Source organism: Alexandromys fortis, unplaced genomic scaffold (genome assembly GCF_014885135.2).
Source record: "Alexandromys fortis isolate MF-2015 unplaced genomic scaffold, M_Fortis_MF-2015_v1.1 scaffold_79, whole genome shotgun sequence".
Lineage (NCBI taxonomy): Eukaryota > Metazoa > Chordata > Mammalia > Rodentia > Cricetidae > Alexandromys > Alexandromys fortis.
The window spans coordinates 4,615,401-4,640,769 of NW_026067964.1; the positions used below are offsets into that span (position 1 = coordinate 4,615,401).

The following is a 25,369-nucleotide window of genomic DNA, read 5'->3' on the forward strand; positions in this document are numbered from 1 at the left end:
GGCTGCTGTGGACCTTAGGTAAGCTAACGTTACCGAACCATTAGCACTTAGTACTGAAGTGCCTGTTCCACCCACGTTCCACGCGCTAGCTCACGTGTCCCAGTTTGTTCAAGGACACTGGTCAACAGGCTTTCTACCCCTTTGGATGCCACAGCAGTCTGCCTTGCCTCTGCTCATCCAAAGTCACTGTCAGCTGAGCTGGTGGCACAGGCTGTCAATTAGGAGGTTGAGGCAGGAGAACCGTCACAAGTTCGAGGTCAGGCGGGTGAGGGAGAGGGAGAAGGCTTTCGCAAAAAAGCCGAACCAAGACGAGAATCAATAAAACAACAAAGAAACAAAAACCTCTTGCACTTCAGGTCCCTCACTGCCCATTACACCACGAAGCCTTCCATACCAATTACTGAAGGCAAAGGCAGTGAGTTTAGGTTTTCTAACATTCACGAGAGGTGAGTGAGGATGACCTCACTGGTTCTCTGAAATAATTAAAGGTTAAAGGTCCTTTGGACGTCGCCCAGACTCTAAGAACCCTGGGTCCCTACCTTCCTGTCATTTGCATTCCAATGTAGCCACCTCACTGGTCCAGCCCCACCCGCAGGCGACTCTGGCAGCCTGGTGGACGCGGGCCAGCACACCAGCGCGGCAAGCAGGCAGGAGGAGCTGCGCCAGGTGGCCCGGGGTGGGGCCAGCGGAAAACGCTCGGAGGGGGAGTGGCCGAGGCGTGGTCTCCTGTAGGCGTGGCTCCCGCAGGTGCGTCCAGGGGCTCCGGTTTCACTGAAACGAATCCCGCTCTGGGGAAAGCTCAGTGCTTCCCGGGTTACGGGAAGGGGGACCCGGAGTTCCGAGTTTGGAACCAGTGGCGTCCGACGTCAGGGCTGCTGCGAGGATGCGAAGGCTAAGCCTGGCGTGGCTCCTGGGAGGCGTCATCCTTCTGGCGGCCTCGGTCTCCTGCAACCGGACCTTCCAAGGTGAGGACTTTGCACCGGGAGGGCTTAGGCGGCGGAGGAACGCTCTCGGTTCGTGGTGGAAGCGGGCCAGGCGCGCACTTCTCCGCGCACCCCTAGACTCTCTCAGTGGCTTTGATAGGAGGACCAATCAGCTGGGACACCCGGGAAGTGTCCCCCAAGGACGTACTAGAGACAACCATGATCCGGGCACTTCCAATTTCTACCTGTCGGTGTGGTTCGGGGAGGCAAGGAAGGAGCGCCTTCGTCTTTGGGGTGCCCTGAAGATTCAGCCTCCCTTTCCTCGGGTGGTTTCTTTGCTAACACTGAGTCATTAAGAACTTTTCCTGGACCCTAAGAACTACCTCCGGTCTGGTCCTATTGGACCTTGGATTATAGCAAGCTGACGGCTCAAGGCCGGGTGGAGTAGTGAGTGGGAGCCCTAGGAAGTTCCCACTTCGCGTTTTGCACTCACACACCCAGTGAACCCTTTCCTTGGGGGTCGAATCACAGGGTTCCAGACCCACTCGGGGCCGTAGCTCCTGGCATCTAGGTGGATGCGCTGGGTGAGGAACTCAGGCAGTTTGGGTGTCACGTGGTGGTTGAAGGGGAACTTTCAGGACTCCCACATTCGCCCAGGTGACGTTCTGGCCTACAGATTTCGAGACCTTCCCGCCACCCGGAGCACACATTGGCAGTCACCCAGATCTAGCGCTGAGGCTGCCAAGTCCTAGGAACAGAACTGCGAGAGAGCGGTCCAGGGCGGTGCCTTAGGACCAACTTGTGTTCGGCCGCCGGGTTGGGCGGGTGGTACTACTCCAGGTGAGCTCGAACTGGAGTCTCTAGAAAACAAGGGTGCCGACGCAGTCCGTGGGGTGGGGTGGGGTGGGGTGGGGGCGTTTGCAGCCGGCGGTAGAGCCATTGTGCTGCAAATAAGACCTGGAGTTTTCTTTTCCCCAGCTAAACTTGCGGAGGTCTTGTAAAAGGCCATTTCTCACTTTTACCCTCTCGTCTAGCCCCAAATTCAGGGACAAAGGTTAGTGTGTGCAAATTAAAAAAAGAAAAGTAGTTGAAACTGATTAAATACGTTTATGATTCACACAGAATAGGAATCATACACTGATTATTTAGCTCTCTTTGTTTACAGAGTGAGGGAGTTGGGAAGGGAGAGGTTCCTGGCATATACTGTGAACTTGATTTAACAATAATAAAAAAAATACCGGTTACTTGTTAACCCGAGCTATTTAATATCCCACTTTGGTTTTCCTCTCTGCACACTTAACGCTCCCATAGCTGGCAGCTGTCCTTAAAAGTTAGTCTAGTAACAGAGACTTTATGTACAGGGAGTTTTTCTCCCAATTGAGATTAATTTTGGTTAGGGACACGGGCATCTTGAAAGCTTTTCCCGCGAGTTACTGGACATCTTTGCTCACGCCCTTCTGGGATGGTCTTTCCGTGTGTTCCTTGATTAGTTCAAGAGCAGATCGGATTTGGTATTCTTCACCTCCTAAAGATTGCTTTGCAGAACCAACTTAAAATCACCTCATTTTTGCAGGTGGGGGGGGCACTGAACTCCTGAATTGACAGTGTGACATTTAAGTCAACTTCTCTCCAACCTAGTCACTACTGTCTGCTCCCCACCCCCATCTCCACATTTATTTGGTTTTTTGATTTCTGTCATGCTGGGCTTTGCACCAACTAGGACTTGAGACACATCCCATGACATGGGCAGTCCATTTCAGTTTTACTGACTGTTTCTTTGTTGTTGTTTGTGGGTTTTTGTTTTGTACCCTTTCTTTTTCTTTCTTTGAGACAGGCTCACTGTGTGTCTATACCTCCTGAAGGATGGCATTACATGCACCACCATGCACAGATAACATTTTCCTAGTTTAATTTTTTTTTTTAAAAATATGTGCATTGGTGTTTTTGTCTGCATTCATATTTTTCTTGAGGGTGTTGGATGTCCTGGGACTGGAGTTACAAAGTTGTGAACCACCATGTCAGTGCTGGGAATTGAACCTGGGTCCTCTGAAAGAGCAGCCAGCGCTCTTAATTGCTAAGCCAGCTCTTTAGTTCCTGACATCCTTTTCTTTCTTTCTTTCTTTCTTTCTTTCTTTCTTTCTTTCTTTCTTTCTTTTTTTAATTATAAAAGTAATATGTGGGGGCTGGAGAGATGGGTTGGTCCCAGCATATACATGGCAGCTTATAACTGTCTCTAATCACAGTTCCAAGGGATCCGACATCCTCACACAGACAAATGTGCACATAAAATAAGAATAAAAATGAAAAAAAAAACAAAAAGGTAATATGTGGTCACTTTAAAGGAAAAATAGAAAGATGAGAAATGAAAGAGGAGAAATGTAACAAAATCATCCTAAACATTGGTACTTAAAATAACCACTAATGACATTAGATTCCTATTTCCCCATGCTAAATACACTGTCCCCAAATATAGAAAGTATTGTACAAGAATGGGGTTTTATTATGTTAAGATCAGTAACACATTTTTAATGGCTTTGAAACATAGGCATATACACACACACACCCCATGCAACACACTGTTTATCAGGTGCTAAACCTAGGGCCTCCTCTGTGTTAGCAAAGCACTTTGTCACTAAACTAGAACCTCGGCCCTAATTCTACAGTTTATTTTGAGGCAAGGTCTCCCTCAAATTGCCCAAACTCTGCTTGAATCCACTAGGTAATCCAGGCAGGCCTGGAACTTTGGATTCTACTTTATCCTGAGTAGCCGCAATTATAGACCAGCCTGCAAACCTGGTTTCATCTTAGTAAATCCGTGTTTGGTAAATAGGCGCGCACAGGAGACGTAGGATGGAAAGAACTCTGGGATGAAGGTGGAGCTGGGCCTTCAGGCTGCTCCTCTTCGAGTTCCTCGTGTTACTAATTAACCCTGGAGGCTCCTGTCTCTGGAAGGCTGTATTTGACTTCCTTATGGTTTTATTATCTGAAAAAATGTCGAGGAAAAAAGTTCATCCTGGGGGGAAAACAGTTTAGCTCTGCCACTGAAATCTTTTCTTTTTCAGCCTGTGCTCCCAAGAGCTGGTAGCAAAAGAACTCTGGAGCTCAGAGCTCGGGAGATGGTTAAAGCATCGCCACTATGTCCCCTCCAAGATGAAGTCCTTTGAGCAGCAGAAGGACCGTCCTGCAGCAACGGTCCTATTTGTGTTTCGATAATAAATCTATTTATGGTCAGAAGACTTTGGTCCATACTTTCACAGGAGAGTTGTAGCGCTCATAAATGATTGAACCTTTTGATACCCAGATGATCATTTTGTTCTACCATGGTAAACAATCGTTCAGCACAGGTCCTCCCCAGCCCAGTCAGTGTGAGACAGGTCCCTGGAGTAAGTGACAGCTCAGAAGACAGGCGGATTTTAACTTCTGATACATTTGCCAAATTACTTTAAAAAAGATTGTGTCCATTTGCGCTGTGTGTGGCTGAACACCTAAAAACAGAAAGATGACAGTGTATGGCCCTTCCCCAGTCACTCTACTTCAAGGAGACAGACATTTTTTATAGTTTGATGAGAGATTCCTAGATTTAAGATTTTGTAAATAAATATACATTAGAATCTGATAGCAGGCCTGTTTACTGTTTGTCTGCCATGGGGGCCGGGTGTTGTCTTGAGCGTTGGGTGTATGTTTTCGTATGTTTGGCAGGACCTGTTGATTGTCACCCTGGAAATAAAGTCACCCTCAGAGCCAGGTACCCTGTATGTGTCCACATTCATACTCAGTGACAGTCTGCTCAGTTCTGAAACGCTGTGCCCACTTTACAGTTAGACCCTGGGATCCCTGCAGTTTCATGTACAGTACAGGATGGCAGAGCCATGCCTCAGGGACCTTTGAACAGTGTCACGGAACATCCTAGTATGAACAACTGTTGCCGTTTGTTTGTTTTGCTACAAGATCTGCTGTGTAGCCCAGACTAGCCTGGAACTCACTCATGATCTGTCTCAGATTCTTTAGCGTTGAGTTTAAAGGCGGGACTCCCAGCTCTACTTTGTGTGTGTGGTGGGGGCTGGGGAGACTGGTTGGAAACCAAGCCTCATCCATGCTAGGCTAACACTTCACTACTGAGGGGGGCATCCCTAGCCTTAGAATCTTAGGAGTTGGATTTTGGGATAATTTAAAAATGATGCCTTCTCCTCCTCCTCCTCCTTTTTCTTCATCTCCCCTCCCCCCTTTTAAAAATAGTATTTACTTTTAGCCTAAGTAGTATTTCTTTTTTTATAATGTCTTTTGTTGTTCCTCTTTTCTCTTTATTTTAGCATTCTTTTTTAATGTGATGTTTTTGGTCCCTTTTTACGTGAACTTCACTGACCTGCTACACATTTGGTTGTAAGAGACCGTTTCACCCTTTGGCAGTAGACCCTTAGTAGTGAATCTATTCAATGCCAGCTATTATTAACCCTTGCCTAGATGTGTTTCATCTCTGCCCTCACCACTTTCCAGCCCATCTCTCTGTGTTATTTTTATAGCTTCTTAGGTTCTCTACGCCAAACACTTTGCATAATACAAACCAGCCTGTCTAGAGAGAGTTCAGTAACTTTGCGTAGACTTACAGAATTGTGACCATCACTGTGATCATTTTGATTACCAGTAAGAACCACCTCTGCTTGCCAAGTGCTGGGATAAGAAGGATGCATGACAATGTCTGGTTTTAATACTTCATCTTCCTATTTGTTGCTAAATACCATTCTATTATGTGGAGAGTCTTCTTTTGTTCATCTGTTCTTCTGTTGATGGATACTTGGGTTGTTTCCATTTAGGTCTATTATGAATAACGCGACTTTGAATGGCTGTGTACAAGTTTTTGTGTGGGTATGTTATTCTTTTGCTTGGGTATTGTCCCAGTTGATCTTCATTGTCAGCTTGACTGGATTAGAATCACCACAGAAACACACCTCTGGGTGTATCTACGCGGGTGTTTCCAGAACAGTTTTAATTGAGTGCGGAAGGTCCATCCTGAACGTGGCCGGCACTGTTCCACGAGCTGGAGCCCCAGTCTGAATGCACAGGAGAAGCAGGCAGATCCCAGCCTTCACCTCTTCGGCACCTTCCCAATAGACGCAGTGTGACGACCTGCCTCACATTCCTGCCCTGGACCAAAATAAACACTTCCTCCCTCAGTTATATGCTGCCAACCCTAGCAACAAGAAAACCAAGGCTTGTGAGGACACAGCCAGAGCTGGCAACCTGCAGCCTGAAGAGGTCCCTCACCAGAGCCTAACCTGCTGGGGCTCCCGTCGGTGATTTCCACACTCCACAACCGTGAGGGGCACATTTGTTGTGTATAAGTCACTCTCTCTCTCCCTCTCTCTCCCGCCCCTCCCTCCAGTGTGTGTGTGTGTGTGTGTGTGTGTGTGTGTGTGTGTATGTATGTGTGTGCATGTGTGTGTGTAACATGTCATGGTACACGGGAAGAACAGGAGACAACTTGTGGGACTTGTTTCTTTCAAGCATGTGCATTCTGGTTGGGAGTCAGCTGAGCAGCCTTTACTCATGGAGCCTTCTTGCTGCCCCTACTTGCTCCTTCCTTATCTCTTTGTTACATCTGCCCAGATGTACTCTGATCCCGATGAGGTCAGAGTCCACTCCAGCAAGGCTTCTTCAGTGTGTGATGATCTCTTGTGACTATGGTAGCTATAAGCAGGCAATGTCTAGGCTTAGACTCCCTCCTTTCTAGAGAACATTATGTAACTTTCTTTAAGAACTGAAGACAATTGAGCGACCTTGTGAGAACTCTGAAATCTCAGCCACTGCCTTCAGAAGCTCAGGTAACTCACTGTGTTGCTTTGAATGAGACTGTCCCCCAAAGGCTCAGATATTTGAATACCCGTTCCCTAGTTGTTTAGTGGCGCTGTTTAGGGAGGTGTGTGATGTGTGTGTGTGTGTGTGTGTGTGTGTGTGTGTGTGTGTGTGTGTTGCTGGAGGAAACATGTTCCATGGGGCAGGCTTTGTGATTAAGAGTCTCCTCCACTTTCAGTTTTCCCTTCCTGCTTCCTCCTGTGTTTGAAGATGTGAGCTTTGAGTTTCCTGTTCCTGGCTGCCTTACCTGTAGCTTCTAGTCGTGGCCTTAGCTGTGGTGTTCTCTCAGAGCAACAGAAAAGGGACCATGACACCCACGGAATTAGTGCCTGTGGGGCTGTTTCTGGCCGAGATGCCTTTGTGGCTGAGTGGGGTTCCCAGGCTGCTGCTCACAGGGCCCAGCAGTGCCACACACCACCCTCTGGGCAGCTGTGAAGGATTTACAAGATTCTCTTACATCTCTAAATGGCTTGCAAAATATGTTGGCACTAATATAGGTGACTATGTGAATTAGTGAAAAAGGAGCTCATTTTAAAAAAGGCAACTTTTAATATTAAATTAAAAATTTTAGAAATTCTGTTTGAGAAGGTGTGGGGGGGAGTCTATGCGGATGGGTTGATCTCTATGGGTGCTAACATGTGGTAGCAGTTAGGGGTAGTGGGGCATAGTGAGTAAAACTACGGATTCTAGTAATGAGCTAACTAACTCTAAAGTGTCATCTCCTTACCTAACAACTGTTTAACTTTTGGACATTTCTCGGCTCACTGATCGTTGCTTTTTTGTCTCTATCTGTAAAATGAGATCATAATAGTACTACTTGCCTTGTCTGTGTTGTTGTGAATGTGAAACAGGTTCCATGCATATAGCATAGTGCTGACAGCAATACCAGACCCACGATGTATTAGCACTAATGTGTATGATGACCACCGTGGTCCTGTAATTCTTTGTGGTTGTATGTGTGACCTTTGGCACTCACGGTTCCAGTCCAAGGTCCTGTAGAAATGAGTAGAGGAGCCGGGGCTCTGGATCCCCCTCAGTTCTCCCGAGGAGATAGCCAGAGACAGGTCTCCAAACTCAGGCTTAGGAAGTTACACTGGGCCTCATGCCCAGGCCTCATGAGGCCCCACAGCACATGAAAGGCAAGCAATCTACCAATTGAACTACATCCCCACCTCCTTAGGAATAATTGTTTTAGTTTTTAATTAACCATTTAATTAGAGACAGGGTCTCTATGTAGACTAGGCTGACCTCAAAACCACAGAGGTCCACCTGCCTCTGCCTCCCAAATGCTGGGGTTAAAGGCATGTGTCTCTATGCCCAGCTTTATTTTAATTTTTAAAAGTGCTCTTTTTGCCTGGCAGTGGTGGCGCACGCCTTTAATCCCAGCACTCGGGGGCAGAGGCAGGTGGATCTCTGTGAGTTCGAGACCAGCCTGGTCTACAAAAGCTAGTTCCAGAATAGGCTCCAAAGCCACAGAGAAACCCTGTCTCGAAAAAAACCAAAAAATAAAAAATAAAAAAAAATAAAGACAAAAAAATAAAAGTGCTCTTTTTAGAAAGCTATAGAAGAAATTGAAATGATAGAAATATATTTATGTTGAATGAATTTATTCTCCCAAGGCCGCCATGATGAACAGTGGCAGAGAACAACACGTTCACTCTCTTGGCTCTGACGTGGGGAGGTCTGGCATGGAGACAGTTGGGGAAGAGAGTCTGCCCATACCATCTCCACGTCTGGGTGGCTGCTGCCAGTTTTGGTGTCCCTTGGCTTGTTCCATCACTTTATTCCAGTCTCTGCTTCTATTGCCACCATTTTTCTGTGGTGTTTTCTCCTTTTCTCTATATTCCTTCCAGCTAACTCTTACATCTGAATTCAACCCATTTCCAATAATCTGTGTATCACCATGTGGTTGTGGCTTACCAAGTAAAGTTCCGTCCAACTCCAGCGGGGCTACATGGCTTCCCTCTGACCCTAGAGCTAGTGGGCCAAGCAATGATTTTAAATAATATAGTTTCTGTGTGATTATTTCGGGGCTGAGCAATCGGGAACGAACAAGCGGCCTCCTCCTACGCACCTCAGCTTTCTCAGTTGCTGAGACTATGGGCATGTGCTCTCACACCCAGGGTTATCTGTGATTCTGAATGATTAAGTCATAGCATAGGGGAAGCATCCTGAGTTAAAGCCTGCTGCTACATGCTTGAGAAATCAGAGCACACGTTGTCGTTGGAACAGTGATACTCAAAGGCTTGCTGCCAACTGAGTTCCGTGGGAGGGTGTTTCTAGAGCCAGCACAGAGGTAGGGACCTCCTTGCCCATTATAGTAGTGTATTTCTTGTGGGTGGACAAGGGGCTGCCCCAAGGTCCTGAAACTTCCCTAGGCTGGTCTCTGGGACCGGGCGTGGCTGACAGTCAGGCTGGATTCTGGCTTAAGGCCAGAGTAGGAAGAAGAACACTATAGAATGGGAACAGAGGCAGGGCTTCTGTCTTGCTACAACAGTAGCTCTCAACCTGTGGGTTGTGACCCGATTCAGGGTCCAACGACTCTTTCACAGGGGTTGCATATCAGATATTTACATTCCAATTCCGTAGCAAAATGACCTTTATGAAGTACCAATGAAGATTTTATGGTTGTGGTTATCACAACATGAAGAACTGTATTAAAGGGTCACAGCATTAGGAAGGTTGCACTGCACTCGAGACTCCAAAAGAGTTATACACAATTCTAGGCTGATTTTTTTTTTTTGAAAACTAACTGACCCATCAAAGACTCTATGGATGTATAATTAAATAACAGAACTATGGAGTGTAGCTATTTTTAAAAAGTAAGTTGGAATATCATCAGCCTTAAGATTCCGAGAAGTCAGTGTTCTACATGCAGTCCCAAACTCCCACAGTTTAAAAAAAAAAAGTCTCATCTCTGGGCCTGAAGATGCAGCTTAGGGGTGGAATACTTGCCTAACATGCACAAGAATTAGAACTCAGCTGCCGCCAACCTGCCCTGCCCAGTACCATCACTCAAAGAAAATATTCATAATCCTCTAGTAGCATCTGTCTGTGTTTGTCTGAAACTTTTCATTGAAGCAAAGCAGTGCCGTTGTTGGACCATTTATCCCTGTGTTGACCCTGCTCTCCTTTCTCTGTCCAGGACCCAACAGTAAAGGAAGAAGTTTAATCGGCAGATTGAACACCCCCCCTCCAGACTCTGGGAAAGGGGTTACAGTAGTAGAACCCGGCTTTTCCATTGATGATTTCTCTACATCCATCCTCACTGGGAAGCTGACTACCGTCTTTCTTCCGGTCATCTACACCATTGTATTTGTGATTGGTTTGCCCAGCAATGGCATGGCCCTCTGGGTCTTCCTTTTCCGGACCAAGAAGAAACACCCTGCTGTGATTTACATGGCCAATCTGGCCCTGGCCGACCTCCTCTCTGTCATCTGGTTCCCCCTCAAGATTGCCTACCACCTGCATGGCAACAACTGGACCTATGGAGATGCCCTTTGCAAGGTGCTGATTGGCTTTTTCTATGGCAACATGTACTGCTCCATCCTCTTCATGACCTGCCTCAGCGTGCAGAGGTACTGGGTGATCGTGAACCCCATGGGACACTCCAGGAAGAGGGCAAACATTGCCGTTGGTCTCTCCCTGGCGATCTGGCTCCTGATTTTTCTGGTCACCATCCCCTTGTATGTCATGGACCAGACCGTCTATATCCCGGCCCTGAACGTCACCACCTGCCATGATGTGCTACCTGAGGAGGTATTGGTGGGGGACATGTTCAATTACTTCCTCTCCCTGGCCATTGGAGTCTTTCTGTTCCCAGCCTTACTTACTGCCTCTGCGTATGTACTCATGATCAAAACCCTCCGTTCTTCCGCCATGGACGAGCACTCAGAGAAGAAAAGGCGGAGGGCTGTCCGACTCATCATCACCGTCCTGGCCATGTACTTCATCTGCTTCGCTCCTAGCAACCTCCTGCTGGTCGTGCACTATTTCCTCATTAAAAGCCGGGGCCAGAGCCACGTCTATGCCCTCTACCTGGTCGCCCTCTGCCTGTCGACCCTCAACAGCTGCATCGACCCCTTTGTCTACTACTTTGTTTCCCAAGATTTCAGGGATCAGGCTAAAAACGCGCTCCTCTGTCGAAGCGTCCGCACCGTCAACCGCATGCAAGTCTCCCTCACCTCCAGCAAGTTCTCCAGGAAATCCAGCTCTTACGCTTCTAGTTCAACCAGCGTTAAAACCTCCTATTGAGCGGTACCCGAGGATGGCGAGCCTGCTTAATTCATGGTGCATGTGCGAGGGGCGATGCCGTGACACGGGCTGTCATTTTCTAACCGAACTGCTCTCAGCATTGACCACAAGCATGGGTGCCAGTATCAGAATTCTGCTCCTCTGATGTCCCGGAAACTCAGCGACCAGAGAGAAACCTACTTTGTGGAAGTGATGAGAAGGCAGAAATCCAGCGACACGCAGGAGTTACACCCGACAAGACTAAGTTTCTAGCTGAAACAATTTCTTCATCTGGGGCGCGTCACCGCCTTGTCAGGGCCCGAGGCCCTCGTACAGCTCCAGGCTGGTTGACTGACTTTTCCCATGCGATGCGGAGACTGTGACTGAGTTCAAACCGGCGACAGAGAGCTTGCTCTGGACAGTAGAATCCAGATGTCCAGTGGTTCATCAGAGCCCCCGGGGATCTTGTTCAGCGCGCAGGTTCAGTTTCAGTAACCAGAGCTCAGATACGAGGGGGCCGCCGTGATATCTACAAACCTCAGTGATGTCTACCTGCACAGAACCATGGAGTCGAGTGCTGCTTCTGCTCACCGGGGCAGTGATGTTTGAAAAGAAAAACCAATATTTGCCTGTTGGTTTATTGGGATTTTCAGTTCCTTTATTATTCCTTTGTAGCTGTGTATGTCTTATTACTCAAGAAAAAGAGAATGAGGATCTTAAACATGTAAATAAAAATTTTGTATAATTTTTTTTACTTACATCATTGTGGGTAATGGAATATTTTACCAACTGCAAATAACATTTACCTCGTAGTATTTTTTTAAGTCACTTTTTAAAATTGTATCATGCGAACAATTTTCATGAGAACGCATCATCATAGCCTCAGTTCCTCTCCTGCTCAATCATGTTCCCTCCCCCACACACCTCCTTTTCCCTCCGTCCACCCCCCACTCCACCCGCTGCTGTCACCCCCCCCATTTGCTTTCAGGTACCATTTAGTATTTTTTTAAAAAAAAAAAACTATTGTTGTAATATTTAATGTCCGTTTTGGCCACTTGTTATCAAATATGGAATTAAAGTCTAAAGATCTGCCTAGAGAAGAGCTCAGACAAGAGGCAACAACCATTGTGGCGGTACACGACTCCCGACTTACTCTATGGACTGGCTGTGTTTGTGGCTTTAAAAATTATTTTGTTGTATGACTGATTTATAAAGAATACATGGACTTTTTTTTTTAAAAAAAAGCTGTGTGTTTATTTGTGTGAGGAGGGATAAGGAGAAGAAGGGAAGAAGGGGAGGTCTGCCATTCTAGACATGGCATAATGCTCAAAGCTCACACATATATAAACACCTTTTCTTAATTAATTAATTTACTTTTTACAGCTGTTCTTTTGAGAAAGGGTTTCTCTGTGTAGCCCTGGCTGTCCTAGAACTCACTCAGTAGGCCAGGTCACCTGCCTCTGCCTCCCAATGCCGGGATTAAATGCCGTCACCGCCCACATATTTTTAAAATGCATCCCTTGGGGTCTAAAGTTGGCCTCACACTCTTTTTTTAAATAAACGTAAAAATGTGGCTCATGTTGCTCTAAATGCTAACTTTTCATTTATTAGTGTGCTTTAATTTTTTGCCATGTAATTCTACAACTTGGCCTCCATTTTTAAAGCTTATAGACCCTTTAATAGTCCAGATATATCACAATGTATATCGTCATTTCCCTACTGGCTGGCCCCTTGAATTATGCTAGCCCGTGTTATTTTTTTTTCTTTTTGACTATTTCAACATTATTACACTTTACATCTGTGTAGAGATATTATTGAGATTCACTTTACTGTTATCGAGACTCTGTTTCACTGTATAGACCTGGAACTTGCTTATGTAAACCAGGTTGTCCCCTTAAAACTCAGATCTGCTAGCCTCTGCCTCTGGGAGCTGGGGTTAAAGGCAGGCACCACCACAGCTAAGCAGCTTTGCTTCCTTTGCCCTTGAGGAGCAGCGTGGAAGCTTCTGGTCTTGAATTAGACCCTTGGTTGGAGATAGAAGGCACCGTGCCTTGAGCAGAGACGCCTTGGGTGTGGCCATCTTTGGTTTTGTGGGCAGTACTGGTTGGTAGGAAGGATTGGAGTCTCAACTGAGAATGAACATGTTGTACTCCCCTGCTTTATTTGCTAAGAGGGGCCCTTCATTTGAAACCAAATGTGAACTTGTTTTGCTGCTCAGGCAAAAACGCTAGGTTGACTTTGCTGAGGTAATTTACCTGAACATTTCCTTGTATTTTAGTTATTTGTAGCAGGAGTTTTGAAGTTGTAATTAATTTCCTGGTTATCAAGATATCACAAACCCCGGGGCTATAATCTCATCTGCATGCATAATCCAGTGATTACAACTTCATTTCAGAAACGTTTACCCTTTGAGAGGTTCTAGAAAGAACTAGAATATATTAGACTCAAGGGTAGTCACTGTTAGCCCTTGAGTTTTGCAGGAGAGCTTGCTGTCTTTTAGAAGTGAAGTTCTAGCTGGGTGTGGTGGCACCCATCTTTAATCCCAGCACTCGGGAGGCAGAGGCAGGAGGATCTCTTGCGAGTTTCAGGCCAGCCTGATCTACAAAGAGCATTCCTAGAGAGCTAGGGCTACACACAGAGAAAGCCTGTCTCAAAAACAAAAACCAAAAGAAAAAAGAAGTGAAATTCTAGAGTCTATCTGAGTGAAAGGCAGGTATCCAGTGCCCTCTTGAACCCCAGGTATTGAGATGGGGAATCAAGGCCCTCTCCACGTCATTCAAGCTTCAAGGCTTCAAAGAAATGGCTGTTACGTACCTTTGTATAAAGTGGGGTCACTGGGCACACACCTAAGAAATGCTATTAACGAGGGTACTGCAGAGACTTTTGTGGTTTGGGTCTGAGCTACGCATGCCTCTCCCTGCTGGCAAATCTCCATTATTTCCATGCCTTTTTTTCCCTACTGGACAGAGTTTGGCCCAGACCAGAGTGGTGGGGTACCTTCTGCAAAAACCACAGACGGAGCCTGCAGGCTCCCTCCAGAGCTCCAGGCTAGCCATCATCACTCAGCAGCCATGTGCATGGGTTATTAGTCCCACAAACATGATGGCATCACCACATTCTTAACTGCAAGCGATTAAGTCAGAACTCCTATCTGAGCACCAGCTTAGTCATGAGGCTGAGTCTCGGTGAATACATGAACACTGAAAGGAAGAGCTAGAGAGGAAGCTGTAGCGTTAGAAATGCAAAGTGTCTATCGCTTTCAGAGAGGAACAGGTTTTGGTTCCTGACACCAGCACTGGGTGACTCAAAACCACTGGCAAATCCAGTTCCTGGGGACCTCATGCCCTCTTTTGCACACACACACACACACACACACACACACACACACACACACACAGTGCACATAACGTTCATGCAGATACATAGTTTTTTTAAAAAAGAAATTCAGCTCTCTAGAATTTAGACTACTCAAAGTTTTTAAAACATCCCACTCCAAAGCTGGACTTTGAGAATGGTGATAAATGAAGAAAACAAACAAAAAAACGCTGTCTGATGGCACACACCTTTAATCCCAATACTCGGACACAGAGGCAGGTGGATCTCTGTGAATTTGAGGCCAGCCTGATCTACATAGTAAGTTCCAGGACAGCCAAGACTATTGTGAGACCCTGTCTCAAAAAACAACAACAAAAAGACAAAAAACAAAAGAACATAAGAAAATAAAAAAGACAGGTGGAGGTTGGAGAGATGCAGGACCTAGGTTAGGCTCCCAGAATCTACATCAGGTGGCTTACAACTTCATATAATCCAATTCCAGGTGAACTGGTGTTCTCTTCTGATCTCCATGAGCACCGAAAAACATGGTACACACTCAGACAACCAGGCATACACATACAAAAGCAAGCAGACAAAAATGGCTCGGCAGGGATACTGTGTGGGTAATTCTAAATTTCTCATGGCTTGCCTATTTGGTTTATTGTTTTGTCTTTTGAAATAGGATCTCCATATAGTCCTGGCTTGCTTAGAATCTCTACATAGACCAGGCTGGGCTCAAATTGACAGAAGTCCACCAGCTTCTGCCTCCCAAGTGCTGGGATTGAACTACTTATACCATTTACTTTCATTTTGCTTTATTTTAGTTTAGCTCTGAGATGGGGTCTCACACTGTAGCTCAGGCTGGCCTGAAAGTTACTACATAGCCCAAGCTGGTCTTGAACTCATGGCAGCCCTCTTGTTTCAGCTTCCCAAGTTCTGGGATCATAGGAGAGGCCATCATATCTGTTTATACTTAGACCTTGTCTTAGTCACTGTTCTCTTGCTGCGAAGAAACATCATGACCACAACAACTTTTATAGAAGAAAGCATTTAACTGGGGGCTTGTTTAGTTTCAGAGAGTTATCAACATGGCAGAAACCATGCATGGAGCTGGAACAGTAGCTGAGAGCTACTTCCTGATTCTCAAGTAGAGAGAGGAGAAAAAGCCTGGGGCTGGTATGGGCTTTTGAAACCTCAAAGTCCATTCCCAGTGATGCATGTCCTCCCATAAGGCCATATGTACTCCAACTAGAACACACCTCCTAATCCTTCTCAAATAGTGCCACACCCTGGTGACTATTAATGTACATGAGCCTATGGGGACCATTCTTATTCAAACTACAGTGTGTGTGTGTGTGTGTGTGTGTGTGTGTGTGTATTTGGTTTTTCGAGACAGGGTTTCTCTGTGGCTTTGGAGCCTGTCCTGGAACTAGCTCTGTAGACCAGGCTGGTCTCGAACTCACAGAGATCCGCCTGCCTCTGCCTCCCGAGTGCTGGGATTAAAGGCGTGCGCCAAAAATTACAAATCAAGTGTTTTTTTTAAGAGAGCATACAGTGAAAAATAAAAAGTTCTTCCCAACCATCCACATCAGAACCCCGATTACTCTGTGTGCAAGGACAAGCATGCATATTGTATCCATATTCATATCTGAGTTATACTACCTACTGGTAGTATTTAAGGATAAATTGCCTCAGAATTCAGTGGTTTAACCAAGTTCTTATTCACATGCAGTTCTGAAGTCATGAATCCAGGAGCAGTTGGCCTTCTACTTTGGGGTCTTGTGTGGTGGCAGCAGGCTGAGATCTTGTATGTTGCAGATGCCAACTGCAGGCATCTCTGAGGCCTGGGGACACCGCGCCAATGGGGCTTACTCAGAGGGCTGGAAGAGCTGCTCTTGGCAGGAAGCTTCCATTCCCCTCCCCGTGCCTCTTCATGGGGCTGCTTGAGTGTGTTATGGAGGCAGGCTTCTCCCCAAACAAGAGGCCGAGACAAAGAAGAGTGAAGCTGCAAAAGTCACCCCACACCTGCCTGCCATACAGCTAGCTAGTCATACATTCAGGGTGGCCTGAGACTTTCAAGCAGCACAAGTAAGCAGGGAGGGTTGTTGGGGAGCAACTTGGAGGTTGGCTTCCACACTATATGAGAACACAGCTCAAACATGATCCCCACATCAGTGGCTAGATATACTGTACACACACACACACAGTGCAATCTACAGAACTCTACATAAATAATACCTATGTATCTCTATCCTGAGTGCTTGTTCATTTAATAGTCCCTAATTTTATTATTATTTATTTATTTTGGTTTTTCGAGACGGGTTTCGCTATAGCTTTGGCGCCTGTCCTGGAACTAGCTCTTGTAGCCCAGGCTGACCTCGAACTCATAGAGATCCACCTGCCTCTGCCTCCCAAGTGCTGGGATTAAAGGCGTGCTCCACCACCTCCCAGCAACTCTCCTATTCTTATATGCCAGGCATGTTCTAGACACAAAAGGATACTGCAAAGAATGAAAAAGACAAAAATCTTGTTCTTGTAGAATTTACTTTCTGATTGGAGAAGAAAAAGAAAACCAGACATAGATCCAATATCAGTCAGTGCTCAGGGTGACTGCTATGTGTGTTTTGTCCTACCTGAGGGTAAACGTATAGAAGTTTCTTTTTTCATTGCTGTGATCAAATACCCAGTCAGAAACAGCATACGGAGGGCTTACTCCAGCTTACAGTTTAAGAAGAGATAAGGTAAGCTACAGAGAAACCCTGTCTCGAAAAACCAAAAAAAAAAAAAAAAGAAGAAGAAGAAGAAGAAGAGATAAGGTGCGTCAAGGCGGCAGGAAGGCATGTGGAACAAGCCTGAGGCATGTCACATTGCATCTGCACTCAGAAGGGAGAGACAGGGCAAAAAATGGGACCAGGGTCCCGCATACAAAACCTGAAGGCCTGTCCTACACCCCACTTCACCCTTAAGGTTCTACAACCTATCAAAGAAGCAGAATCACCTAGAGATCACATGTTCAAACACATCAGCCTGTGGGGGACATTTTAGATCTGAACCACAACACAGTGAGGAGGAGCATAAGGCCATGGGTAGACCCAAAGCCAAGGCTTCATGGGAACAAGAACAGACACCCGAGATTGTCCTCCGACCTCCTTACGCTACCACGGCAGAAACCCACTTGCACCCACACGTATGAACACGCGTGTAAGGGAGAACACAGTGAGGACAGATGATCCAGCACAACAGGATGTGAGGGGGAGCCGTGAGAGGGAGCGGAGGGTGTGGGGCGAAAAAGGCAATGAGAATGATGCCGACATCCACACAAACATGGGGACATTTGGCAGAGGGAGCCGGGAGAGTGGCTTTGCACGGTCTATATTTCCAGAAATGGAATTTCTGGGTCAAAAAAAAGACATGTGTGATTTTGGTCATAGTAAATTGTCTTCCTGGGGTGTTGCATAGATTTTATGTACTTGCCAGTAATACATGTCTACTTTTCGATTTTTATTATTATTTATTTATTTAGAAACCGAGTTCTCTATGTAGCCCTGACTGTCCTGAAACTTGCTATGTAGACCAGGCTGGCCTTGAAATTACAGAGATCCACCTGCCTCTGCCTCTGAAGTGCTGGGATTAAAGGCATGCTCTACCACGTCCGACTATCTTAATTAAATTTTATGCATATGGGTCCTTCTGAACGCATGCCTGGGTACCACTTGTAGGCCTGGTATCTGTCGAGGCTAGAAGAGGAGTTACAGATACAGATGCTCGTGAGCTGCCATGTTGGTGCTAGAAACTGAAACCAGATCCTCTGGGAGTTGCATCTGTTGGACTCTGGCGTCCAAACACCGAGAAGGAGTCGCCCCCAGAGACCATCTCACACACCACAGCCGATGCAAAAGCATGAGGATTTTATTAATTCTGTCATGACAGGGTCCCCCAGCATTCGGGAAGCCGAGGGACCTCGAATAGCCGGTACAGTCTACTTTTAAAGGGGCCACAGAAGCAAGGGGGGTTGTTCTTTGACTATTCTGATTGACTTATTTGAAAGGGCTATTACCAATAATTGACTGGAGAGCTGTTGCCAGATCAGATGAGGTAAGAGGTCATTTTGACCCCGTTTCCCAGGGGACCGAACCAAATATGGGTAATTGTTCAGGAACTGAGTACGTACAAGTGTAGCTGTTAGGTCCTTGGTTCCCAGGGGAGGAGGGGAAGCACTATGGCACAGAGGCTGAGAGGATTCAGAATTGTCAAAAATGGCTTCAGGATTGTCTTAAAGTCTTACACATCAGTGCTCTTAGCTGCAGAGTCGTCTTTCCAGCCCCAAATAAGTGCCATTTTTATACATGCTGTGACAAACACCGAATTTCCACCATTCTCGGTATTTAACAACATGAAATTAAAGTTTGAGTGCAACAATCGTGCAGGTCTGTGGGCAACTGGAAGACAGGAAGTGTTTACTTCGTATTTTAGGTATGCGTTATCTGTCACTCCTTCCCACCGAGGCTTGGTAGATAGTGCCACAGGGGCAGAGGGAATCCAGGAGAGACTACTGATAAGACAAGAAGACAGAGATTCATGAGGAATATCCTTCCATTTTTCAATGAGCTATTGACAGTTCTTAAAGTTCTAAGTCCTTCCCGGTGGGTTCTTCAGGGATTCTTCCTTTGAAGTCTTTTCCTTTAGAAGGTTCCCTGCTGTTCTTCTGTGAAGGGTGTGAGAACGTGGTTGTCATCCTCCCAGAGTCCAGATTAGCCTGGGGCCCTGGCCAATTTACCTTCAGACCAGGGCTTAATCCTCAGCAGCAGGCCAAATCTCCCACCTCAGCTTTACCTCGCAGCCTGGGGTGGGTGACTTAAGTCTGTGAAAAGTTTAACTGGAGCCTCTATGTGGCATTAGGAGACTAACTAGTAAATTAGCTAACCCTGGGAAAGCACTTTTTAGCCAGTCTTGGGCTTGGAGCTCTTTCAGAAGCCACCCGGGAACCTGAAGGGGATGTTGTCTAGTTCCTACTATTGTGGGATATCCACCAGAGAATACTATTCAGACGTGTTCAAGCCGATGGAAAGTCTGTATTAGTGGCTGGTGATGTTCAAGATCCCAATGAAGCGCCAGGACTTTCTCAGGGTAAGCTTTTAAGCTTAAAATCCATGTCTTGGGTGGACACACTACAGTTAACAAGAGCAGTTAGCCAGAAGCAGAACTAGAGAAGCTTAAAAGCAAGGTTAATACATTTAGAGATTTCCCCAGAACTGTGGAATTGGATGGATTAGATCTTTGCTTTTGTTTTTGGCAGATGGTGCCGTCTATATGCTGAGTTTTACAGCCTGAATGACACTTCCATCATGGAGTTGGTTGTGCTAAGGTCTGGGGTCCTACCGAGGTCTGGGGCCCTGTTACATCATTACCCACTGGTTTTATTTATTTATTTTTTTGGTTTTTCGAGACAGGGTTTCTCTGTGGCTTTGGAGCCTGTCCTGGAACTAGCTCTGTAGACCAGGCTGGTCTCGAACTCACAGAGAATCGCCTGCCTCTGCCTCCCAAGTGCTGGGATTAAAGGCGTGTGCCACCACCGCCCGGCTACCCACTGGTTTTAGTGAATTGTGGACTCACCCTGTTTTATTTAGGTTAAGAAGTGCTCTCACTGTTAATCTAATCAGAATGACAATTAAAGGCCCAGCCAGTGCTGATGGTGGAGGAGTTTGCCAGGGGAACCAAGAGAATAAATACTGGTACCAATTATTTCCCCAACCATGGCAAGATGTTCTCTAATTATTCCCAACCAATTACCACAGAAACAACAGGTTTCTCCCAAAGCCATATATAGCTTTCTTTATCTCACGAGAAGTCTAAACCTTTCTTATTTTGTAGACCATTTCTGCAAGGGAATCTATGTTTTAGTTCAGAAACTGAAACGTTTAATACATCTAAATCATGGTCAATCTGTCTACTTAGTTTGGAAAGCCTCAGAAGAGGCACATTTAGTCAAACCATTAGTACACGCCCACCGAGTACTCTCAGTGGCCCACTAATATTCCTATCCTTATAAATTAACCCACAAGGCAGAACAGCAGGCATCAGAATAAGGGGAAATGCCTAGGCTAAAAGTTTTGGAGATTAAACTAAACAAGTTCCAGCCCCTTATAAGGCCTCTAACACTAATTTGAGCTGTCAGACAATGGACTGACAGTCTGATTAGTTAGTTCCTATCCCTTTGCAGCACAGGGGCAGGTGTCTAATCATACCCAGCAATCCTGGGTGACTTTCACCTGGGAAATGGTTAACTCTGTCTCCAGGGTTCCCTCCTGTGTTATAGAGTCTGTTTTCCCAGGATTTTCCTGTTTCCCAGTGGCCAGAATCTTTTAAAGGAATGTATCAGAAAGCCTCGGTTATTTTGCAATGGAAACTCCCTTGTTTCTTCCAACCAGGGGGCCTGGCTACAGGGCATGCATAGAATTGTAAATTCCGTATTCCTACCCCAAAGATAAATTCCCACCTCTTTCCTTTTCTCCATACAATGGGACCCTTAGAGTGGGTATCAGCAAGTAAAGGTCAACATAGATATGTGATATTGTTCTGTGGTCACAATAGCTAATGCCTTCCCTGTCTCTGTTCTTCTTCATTCCCAGGTCTAGGCCTGAGGGCACTGGGGGTGGGCCCATGACCCCTATACATACCTATAGTGCAAAACCCAAGACTCAGGGGGAGGTAGAGGGGCAGAGAGTGGAAGGGATTGGAGCCCAAAGAAGCCTTAATCTCAATGGGTCCAGAGTTCATTTGGCAGCAGCACCCGTGGCTTCCGTTTTCTTGATCTGGGTGTGGTGGATAAGCCGCCGTGTAATGCCTGCAGCTCTTCCTCACCCGCGTAGAGTGGAGTGAACCATCTTGCAGGGTCCTTTTCAGACTAGTTTCAGCGCCTGTTGGCTATTCGCTTGATCCAGACAGAATCGCTGGAGTTACACAGTGGGAAACTGGTGGTGGACTCAACAGGTCGGCTGGATCTCCCAGATAGTTTAGTGACCAGCCTGTGTGGAGAGCTGGAGGGCCAGTAGGGACTTGAGGAAGGAATGGATAGAGAGTTCTGTCAACTGCTGCTCTCTGAGCCTGGGAAGCAGTGGGGGAGCTCTTCCAAACCAAATCTCCTGTAGGGAAGATCCCTTCCTACATGGGGTGCAGTAGGCAGAAGCAAAGCCAAGCAGGAGGTCTGCTCATCCTTTACTGGGATCTAGAGAGAGTTTTGTTAGAGTTTACTTTAGTGTTCCATTTAGTCCTTTTACCTGACCAGAACTCTGAGGCCTAAATGCACAATGAAGTTTTAAAGCTTTGACTATTAATTGAGAGGTTTGGGCTATGAAAGCCAGGCCATAGTCAGACTCCATTGCTAGGGAGAGGTCAAATCAGGAGGCGAGTTCCTGCAGGGGGTTTTCAGCTATTGTTTGAGTAGTTTCAATCTGGATGGGGAAAGCTTCTACCCCCTCAGAAAAGGTATCTTTAAACACTAGCAAGTAATTGTATCCTCCCCTAGCAGGCTGCATCTTGGTGAAGTCAGTTTTCCCAGAGTTCCCGGGGCTGCCCGTCTCTCCTTTGGACCTTATCCTGGGTAAGGGCTCTCTGTTTCGAATTCACTTCAGCACAGACCTAGCATCTGACTGAGACGTCCCACGTCAGGCTGTCCAGTTTAGGTATAACACACCTTGGTTTGAACAACTCAGAAAGTTTTGTGGTCCCCAGGTGAATAGCCGGGTGCAGATCAGTTCCCAGAGTCCTGCCAGCTGTTTCTGGGAGAATGATCTTTCCCTCCGGTGTCCTCCATCAACCTATGGTTTGAGCTGTTCATTTCTTCTTTACCATGGAGTCTGAGGTGTGTCACCAGAATATGAACAGGCCCACTGGTCTTAGGGCTATATGTCGACAGCCAGGTCAGCTTGTTGGGCAACGGAGGATAGCAGTTTGTAGGGGAAGACATATGGTCTCTAGGAGGGCCAAGAGTTTTAGATATCTCTTCCCAGTGGTGAGAAGCTCTTCTCTATATATCGTACCGCAGACATGCCCTGTAGTAGTAGCCTATGTGCATGTGATGGACTTTCCCTTTCCCCATCCGAAAGCCTGGGTCAGATCAATCAGTTCTGCTCCAGGGTTTGGGCCCGCTTCTTTTCAGGAACTATAGCAGCTCCCATACACCCGGCTTCATCCTTCATCTCCTGACAGTCATGGGCAAGTACCTGTGTCATCAGGAAGAGGGTGGCCAAATTGTTGACTGTGGGCTTTTCAAACTGGACTCTAGGGTGAGCTGGGAGCGGGGCATTCGGCTGGGTCACGCAGTCACTAGACAGCCAGCATTCTGGTTGGTGATTCTCGAGGCCTCACCCAGGCTGTGGGGTACTCTGAGCATGAGATCGTGACCCAGAGCTAACTTACTTGTTTTCTTTCATTAAACTAGCAGTAGCCACCAGAGCTCTTAGAAAGCAAAAAACACGTTTGCCCTCCATCCAGAGAGAGACTTTGTTAAAAACACAACTGACTTATCCGAGTTTATGGTTTAAAGAGGAACACAGCGCAGGGAGGGAAATGGTATATATTCCTGGGCCGTTTCTCCTCACTAAAACTGGAATTCTTATTTTACTTTCTAAAAAAAAAAAAAGCAAAAAACAAAAAACTGTATGGTGGAGAATTTTGATGCCACGTAGGATTAGAATTGCAAGGGAGCCTCCATGTCTTCATCCCTCACCTCAATGATCCTCACAAGCCTAGTCCCTTAGTAACAACAGCCTGTCCACGGCCAGGTTCCCACCTGTCTCGGTTGTCATAAGAGATGTTAACTTTTATCTTTTCAAACCAGAACCATAGCTCAGATGTCACATGGTCGATTCCCCTGCAACTGAAGCCCTGCTCTTTTCATCCCTTGTAATTTACTTACTGACACAGCCAGGTTGTTTGTGTGTACGTTTTCCCATAGTCTGGAACTCGCTGACTGCATCTGGAATTGGAAAACGTAAGAGCATCCCGCAGGACCTGCGCGCTCGGCTGACCAGGAACCCCAGGTACACAGCCAGAGGTCCACTGACCACTTAGGGAACGCTGCCAATCTTATCTCTTGTCCTCTGTGACCTGTGCAGCGTGATTGCAGCACAGCACCCGGGGACAGGGACAAAAGGGACAAACAGGGCCTCAGGCTGACTGTCTACCAGACAGGATTCACCGTGCAGAAACACGCGAGCTGATGCTGGCACCCATATGTGCCTTCTTCTCCCCCCCCCCCCACTTAGGCAGGATCTTGATGTATAACTGGAACTCACTGTATTCCAGGTCTCCTACTTCAGCCTTCCACATGCCAGGGTTACAGGTCTGTATCCCTGGCTGAGCACCAATGCCTCTCTTCAAAAGTATCTTCTGGGTTTGTTAAATCATTCACGCACAGACACATGCAGGCACACACAGCATATTTATCATTCTATAGTTCTGGACACCAAATATCAACTAATAGAGTCCTTTGACCTAGATAGAAAATTGATTTTCTCTGGGAAAATGGAGGCCAAGGAAGCAAAGTGAGCTATAGAGGCCAGAACACCACAGGACCTCTTGCTCTAGGTATGGTTCCCCCTTTCCCCACCTCTCTCTGTATCTCTATCTCTGTCTCTCTCTATCCCTCCCCCCTCCATCTCCCTTTGTAAGGCCACCAGCAGAGAGAAAGCCTTTGTCCTTTCTCCTCTGACCTCTTCTGGCATCTCACCCCTCCCCACACCCCCTACCCCCTACCCCACCCCCGCCTCCACCCCCCTACCCCTATCAGTCTCTCCTGCAAGTTTCAACCTGTGGAAAAGCAGAAATCTTCCACAAAAGACCTTTCCCAGAAAGCTGGGCTCTTATCTTGGTCCCCGGGGGCAGGCATTAACCGGCCTTTATCTGCAGGTAGCTGTAGAGAAGCTGTAACTCTGGCTGGGAGCAGTGCAGGTCTGTTGGGTTGCAGTGGTCACCCTCAGGGGCTGAAAGCACACTAGTTCCTCACGCTCACAGGGAGCAAAAGCAGGAAGTGCTCTAACTTATGACCTACCGCCTAGAAATCCTAAGGAAATCGCATAGGAGGGTACCGGGCACAGAGTGTCCCAGGAAATGGCTCCCTGGCACTGATACCCTCCCTCCACAGTGTTGAACAGCAAGTTCTCTGGCATCAGGATTCCTGGATCAAATCCCGACTGTACCTTGTGTGACTAGGAAAGCCATGTGTGGTCTCTGTGGTCTCATAGTCTTCAAACAAGGCCGATAGTTCTCCTTAAGACTTTGAGCGATGGGAGGAGGGGGGGGGGAGATGATGAAATGGTATTTGAATCATATACAGTGGAGTTAGGTCCTTCTGTGTACATTTGGTATTGCTTTGGTTCAGCTCAGTATTGCATCAGGAGGAACACTGGGTAGGGTACGCTGGAACTCCAGGCTTCCTTGGACTGACTTGGACATTAACTGGGAGTGGAGTGTTCCAGCAGCAGGGGGTAGCAGCAGAGTCGGGCCGTGGTGCCAAGTGGAGCTAAGGTTCCACAGGAACGGAGCCTGCCCTGGGTGAAGGTGAGGGAGAGAAAAGAGCTTCCTGCAGCTGTGGGAAAGGCGCTAAGAGGAACAGAGGGTCCTAGGGACCCAGTGCAGAACTCCTACTATATTATAGTTCAGTCCTGAGCACCGAGGCCTAGCCTTGAGGCCAGACTTGGTGAGTCTCCAGGAGTAGAACAGAGGGGCCATTGTTATTCCTTGGAAACTACAGCTCCCAGACTTCCCTTCACCTGTGCGCGCTGGCGCGTCCAGGTGAAGACCATCACTCCCAGATAACCTTGCGCCCCCCGTTAAAAGCGAAGGTCCACGAGGTTTCCCCTCTCTTGGCCCCTCTCTTGTTCCCTTTTCCCCTTGTGTGTCTTGCACGCCCCGCCCTTATCGTGTTCCCCTCTCCCCATTAAACGCACCCACGTGGGAGCTGCGTGTCTGTCTCTTCCTTTGCGTCCGCCTATCCTGTGTTTGTCCACACACCCACGCCGCCCCGCCGCCGTTTTTAAGGAATATTA

General features: G+C 46.9%; 1 protein-coding gene across 1 annotated transcript; it reads left to right on the plus strand.

Annotated features, from left to right (window-relative positions):
* The first annotated feature begins 731 nt into the window (after nt 1–731).
* On the plus strand, nt 732–11,925 carry F2rl1 (F2R like trypsin receptor 1). The gene is made up of 2 exons (XM_050153902.1): nt 732–965; nt 9,919–11,925. Exons 1-2 carry the CDS (start codon nt 884–886, stop codon nt 11,025–11,027), a joined length of 1,191 nt encoding a protein of 396 aa, XP_050009859.1. The 5' UTR covers nt 732–883; the 3' UTR covers nt 11,028–11,925.
* Nucleotides 11,926–25,369: the final 13,444 nt, after the last annotated feature.

Excerpts from the sequence above, each read along its gene's own strand:
- F2rl1 (XM_050153902.1), top strand. The coding sequence starts at position 884 with ATGCGAAGGCTAAGCCTGGCGTGGCTCCTGGGAGGCGTCATCCTTCTG. Across the intron at positions 966-9,918 it reads CTGCAACCGGACCTTCCAAG|GACCCAACAGTAAAGGAAGA; the intron begins GTGAGGACTTTG and ends TTCTCTGTCCAG.